A 5,870-nucleotide genomic window follows, 5' to 3' on the forward strand; every position below is an offset into this window, starting at 1 on the left:
TAATAAATACGAACTACCCTTACTGAGTATCTACAGTGGTCTCATCACTCTTCTGAGCACTTTATATATATTAACTCATTTAGTTCACACAACAATCCTCTGAGATAGGCATGATTATTATCCCCATCTTAACCTAGCAGAGAGCGCTTAGTAAGTTGTCCAAGGTATCAAAGCTAGTAAATGGCAGAGCCATCATCCAAACTCAGGATCCTGATCCCAGAGACCACACTAGACCACCTGCCCTGAAGGTGAGCAGGCAAGAACAAGGAAGGTCCAGGTTGTCTCTTCCCTACATTTGTAGACCAAGTATTCTAGATGGGAGCTTAGAGATTGTGTAGGGCAGCAAGGGCACTTTCTTAATCCTGTGCCCATGATGGACATGACCAGCCAGCCACAATATTTTCTTCTACTAATCCAAGACAAGACCTCAGAGTCCTCAGCACATCTCTTTGTGCAAGTTGTACCAATTAATCAATTTGATATGCGAGTGTGCACGAAAAGCCAGGAAACAGCCTTGAAGTGCCTCCATGCCAGTATTCAATTCTGTATTCAGCACAGTAATCCCACTAAAGACCTTAAATAAGGACCCCATTAAAGACCCATTAAAGACTGTCTCCCCTTGCACCATCTCCTACTAGGGGTCCTTGTGTTGTGCACAAAGAAGATACATGTGGGTTCTTGTCTCCTCTTTCTCTTTGATATTTTTAGCCATTGGGCACTTGTCTGCAATGTGTGCTCAGGGGTTGAAGGTGAACTAGATCGCTGGTTTTCCAAATGTGTTCCTTGAATCCTTGGGGTGTGAGGGCATAGGGGAGCACCCATTCTGCTTCAAACAGACACACTCCACTACAGTGTGTTTGATGAATAGGCTTTCACTGTTTGATTCTGTTTGGAAAAAAGGCTTTAGCAGCTAAGCAAATAGTTTAGAAATGCACAGGAACCCCCATACTGTTTTCCACAGAGGCTGCACCAATTTGCATTCCCACCAGCAGTACACAAGGGTTCTGCTTTCTCCACAGCCTCGCCAACACTTGTTATCTCTTGTCTTTTTAATAATAGTTATTCTATCATGTGTGGGGTGATAGCTCATTGTGGTTTTGATTTGTATTTCTGGGGAGATGTTTGTCAAAGACTGAAAACTTTCAGTTATAAGATAAGTTCTGGGGATCTAATGTACAGCATGGTGATTATAGTTAATCACACTGTATTATATACTTGAAATTTGCTAAGAGAGTAGAACTTGTATTCTCACAACACCAAAAAAAATATATATATATAACTATGTGAAGTGATGAACATGTGAGTTAACTTGATTGTAGTAATCATTTCACATTGTATATGTGTATCAAACCTTAAATATATATAATCTTTGTTCATCAATTATTCCTCAATAAAGCTTGAGGAAAATGCACAGGAAGTCAAGATCAATAGGAACTATCCAGTTCTGGTGTCCTATGGCATGAAAATCCCAGGGCACTAAGATTCTATGACCACTGGATTGAATAATGGGGGTTAGGGTCTCGTGTGCTACCATTCCGGGGTTCCCAGAGGCCTGGTAATGTTCAGAGCTGCTGAGATCTCTCCCCAGCTGGTGACAGGGAGCCTAGCAAAAGTTTTAGGGCTGCTTCCAGGCCTCCCAAATCCTGCAGACCACCGCGTGAACACAGGGACCAGCAAACGTTCTAGGATCTCCTCATCTCTTCACGCCCTTGCTTTCCTCGCTTCTTTACCCCACCACAGAAGTTTCATTTCAGAGAAAATAGAGCTTTTAAGAATGACCCTCTCCAGGGCCAGCCCCGTGGCATAGTGGTTAAGTTCGGTGTGCTCTGTCTCGGTGGCCCAGGTTTGCAGGTTTGGATCCTGGGCGCAGACCTACAGCACTCGTCAGCCACACTGTGGCAGCAACCCATACGTAAAGTAGAGGAAGATTGGCACAGATGTTAGCTCAGGACTAACCTTCCTGAAGCAAAAAACGGGGGAGATTGACAACAGATGTTAGCTCAAGGCGAATCTTCCTCAGCAAAAAAAAAAAGGATGACCCTCTCTGACTATTTATTATCCGTGCTCAGTGATTTCACAAGCACACACTCCCTTCCCCACTTGGACCCACAGGATGGATGAAAAATGCATCAAGTCCCCTGCCCCCTAGTTTGGCTCTCTTACATCCTGTTAACTTGCCAAAATGTGGAGCTTGGTCAGCAATTCAGGACCTCCCTCCAAAAGTGACTGGTCATGACCTTGTCCAAGCAAAGGCTTCTCTGGAAGCTCCCACTTTCTCTGCTCTCTTTAAAAGGCAGTCAGTGCTGCAGAGTGACAGAGAGGTTGAGACAGGCCCAGAAACCACAACTCTCACGCTGAAGCTCATGTCCTCACCCTCCAGCATGAAGGTCTCTGCAGCCCTCCTGTGCCTGCTGATCACAGCAGCCGCCTTCAGCACCCTGGTGCTGGCCCAGCCAGGTAAGCCCCCCTTCCCTATGGGAAAGCTGACCACCTCCAGATCTATCAGATCAACAAGAATCTGAAGAGATTTACTGCAAACCCTGAATTTTAAAGATGGGAAAATAGGTCCCATGAGTGGATAAGAAATGCTCTGACCCCACAATCAGTGGAAGAGCCATGACTAGAAACCCAGGCCACCAAGACCAGTCTCCACTTTCTTTCCTGACATGAGTATTGAGAGAGATGCCGAGTGTATCCACAATCCAGTTGCCTTTGCAGTGTTTGGGGTAGGGCACACAAAATAAAGACCCTCTCTTACTGTGGGCAAGTGGGTATTTGGGGCAGTGGTGGAGGGGAAAAAAATTGCTTGATTGGATGCCCAGAATTTTTACCGGACTCTGACAGCTTTCAGAAACAGTGGTTAAAGGAAGGGAATGAGGTCCCAGGGGAATCTCTCAAGGTGACCTATTTTGACTCTGTTTGGAAAAAATATCTAAACATTTGTATCATAACTCATTTGTCCACCCTCTGATGACTTAGATTTACTGTGCATGTGTCAGTCTGAGTCAGAGAAGATGCTGTGGTAATGAACAATCTTAAATTATCAGCAGCTGTAAACAGCTAAGGTTAATTTCTCACTGGTACTATATGTCTGTAATTTATTGGCTAGAGCTTCTGCTTCCTGTACTCAGGATTCTAGACTGGTGGAGCAGTCACCCTCAGGAACATTGCTGCTTACTCTGACAAAGGAAAAGAAAACTCTCGAGAGTCTTGCACTGGAAATTACAAACTCTGGCTCAGAAACGACACTTGTCACTTTGTCTTCTCACTTATGGGTCAAAACTAGTTAATGGCTTCAACCAACCAAAAGTGGCCGAGAAATGCAAGTCTACCACGTGTCCAGAAAGCAGAGAATGGAGAATAGTTGGTGAAGATACGATGACTATCGCATAGACACATAGCTCCTCATAATGACAGAGCTAGAGCTTGTTGCCTTGACCGAGCTTTTTCCATATCCTCGCCCGCGGTGCTGGGTCCCCACTGCACAGCTGGGGACCCTGAATCAAAAGCAGAGGCACAAGACCTCAGAGCAGATGGATTCTATCTCCATCTCTTTCATTTCCTTGCCTTCTCCTAAATTTCCTTCTTTCCTTACAAAGTCATGCTTTAAAATATCTACATATCATTAGTGGCCCATCCTTTCTTTCATTTCTCTCCCAAATTCAGCTGCTGTCCCAACCGTCTGCTGTTTTAACGTGGCCAGTAAGAAGATCTCCATGCAGCGACTGCAGAGCTACAGAAAAATCACCGGCAGCAAATGTCCCCAGAAAGCTGTGATGTAAGTAGACAAAGATCAAAGTCTCCCAGCCCAAAAATTCATTTCTAGGGGGCAAATGTCAAGAACTACATCAGAGTTGCTTGGAGTCATAGACTCAGAGAGTTCGAATGCCATGAATTTTCACAACAGGAGATTTTTACTCCTGGCTCCCTGCTTGGAGGCTTGTTCAGTTCATACCAGTTCCCTCAAGTCAAGAGCAAGGATGGCTTTACTGAGCCTTCAAGAGCTGCAGCTAACTCCCAGAGTCCCATCCTTCCCCTGTCCCCCCTTCATCTCCCACCACAAGCCCTTCACCCCATAGCAGATGGTCCTGGAAGATTTAGGGTTAAGCGGACACAACTTTGAAAGAGGATCCTTCTAACTGCTTCCCCTCTCTCCCACAGCTTCAAGACCAAACAAGCCAGGGAGATCTGTACTGACCCCAAGCAGAAGTGGGTCCAGGATGCCATGAAGTACCTGGACCAAAAATCCCAAACTCCAAGGATATAAGTATCACCTTTTGAGACCAAATCAGGGCCTGAGAAATGCTTGATTCATTTTCCCTGGTCTTCCTAAGATGTGTCCTGAGATAATTTCATCATTTCTGCAAAAGGAATGGCTTTTATTTAATAATTTTTAAAAAACATATTGTATTTAAAGTATTGATGTTTTTAAACCTACTTGCCATGAATATCAGTTGTTTTGAAAATATAAAGCTTTGGTCAGCTCCCTTTCCCTCTGTGAGCCCCAATTCAATCCCCTGCAAAGTATGAGAAATATTACTCCTCTCCTCCCTACCTTTCTGGAATCTTGTACGGGTCCTGGCAAAGATCATCGATATGAAAATGTTTGTATTTTTAAAAATGCATTGTTCTTGTGAATCAAAAGTGTGACTCATAATGTTCAGTGGAAGTAAATGTATTTTAGGAATACATAAAAATATACATTTTTAATTACAATCGGCAGTTGTGTTTTTGTGGGAAATCCACAGTGAGCTGAGAGGGAGAAAGAAGAAAGGAGGGATGAGAGGCATGGCTATGGGGGTGGGAACTGTGTTCCTGAGAAATGGCTTTTTGGCCTGGCTGGCTTTCAGTGAGATTCAGGGTAGAACAGACATCACCAGACAAATCATGTCCACCCCTCTGATTCTGGTCCCCAAGTGTGTTTTTCCAGACCCCAAGTACTTCAGTAACTTTTCAGCAGGAGCCTCCCCACCATTCCTTTCCTGGCCAACCCCACGCTTGCCCAAAGTCTTTCCTGTGACCCACTGCAGCAGCCTGTGGTATTCTCCCTGTGCCTGACCTTACTCCTCCCATCGCCCTCCAGTCCAGACTGCACAAATACACAGACAATGAGAAATTACAGGCAGACTAGACGACCCTTGACAAGAGCTTTATTTAGACTAAGGCTTTATAGGAACTTAAAGAGGCTTAAGCCCAGAACTTAAGTTAGGTCTTGATGGATGGACCTAACAGGGGCTCTTTTGGAGGTATTTCAGGCTAGGCACAAAAGAGGCAGGTATAGCTTGGAAATGCCTAGAAGCAGAGATGATCACGATGTGTTTATCAAATTGCATGGAAGCCCATTGGGAAGGTGTTAGGGTTAGGGTCTGTGTGAAGTGGTGGGGAAATCTGGGAAGGAAGGTCGAGGCCAGGCTATGAAGGTGGGGAGTTTGTGCTCCATTCAGATAGTAATAAGTAAGATGAACACGGCATTTTTCTCACCCAAATTAGGACACTTTTGAGAATAAAAGGAGGCACCATTAATAACTATGCCGGGACAACAGGTATAAATTAACACTGTCCCAGGCAAACCAGTCATCCTGGTACTGGTCACCCTAGTGCTAACAGGCATTGAAAGTTTTGATTCAGTGGGGAAGGGAAGTGCCGCTATCAGAGGTGCTTCAGGAAAAGTAACCAGGGGCTCTGGGTTGGATTGGGAGGGGAAGGGAGGAGCAGCTAGCACTATCACAATGTATGCGTGAGAGGTCACAGGGGCCAGAACCCGGACGTTGGTAGATGGGGAGGGGAGAAGGCAATTGCGAGAAGATGGGACTAGGTAGGGTGAAATGTCGAACACTGTGGATGGGAAAGAAGGATTGGTGACGTGGAGC

The 5,870-nt window shown here is 45.1% G+C and overlaps 1 protein-coding gene across 1 annotated transcript; it reads left to right on the top strand.

Moving 5' to 3' along the window:
- The first annotated feature begins 2,381 nt into the window (after positions 1-2,381).
- LOC147914947 (eotaxin-like) lies at positions 2,382-4,267 on the top strand. The gene is made up of 3 exons (XM_004441880.3): positions 2,382-2,457; positions 3,667-3,778; positions 4,162-4,267. Exons 1-3 carry the CDS (start codon positions 2,382-2,384, stop codon positions 4,265-4,267), a joined length of 294 nt encoding a protein of 97 aa, XP_004441937.3.
- The last annotated feature ends 1,603 nt before the right edge of the window (positions 4,268-5,870 follow it).

This window comes from Ceratotherium simum, chromosome 16 (assembly GCF_057802395.1).
Source record: "Ceratotherium simum simum isolate JZ-2026a chromosome 16, ASM5780239v1, whole genome shotgun sequence".
NCBI lineage: Eukaryota > Metazoa > Chordata > Mammalia > Perissodactyla > Rhinocerotidae > Ceratotherium > Ceratotherium simum.

Coding starts and splice junctions, on each gene's coding strand:
- LOC147914947 (XM_004441880.3), top strand. CDS start 2,382: ATGAAGGTCTCTGCAGCCCTCCTGTGCCTGCTGATCACAGCAGCCGCC. Junction 2,458..3,666: donor CCTGGTGCTGGCCCAGCCAG/GTAAGCCCCCCT, acceptor TCCCAAATTCAG/CTGCTGTCCCAACCGTCTGC. Junction 3,779..4,161: donor TGTCCCCAGAAAGCTGTGAT/GTAAGTAGACAA, acceptor TCTCTCCCACAG/CTTCAAGACCAAACAAGCCA.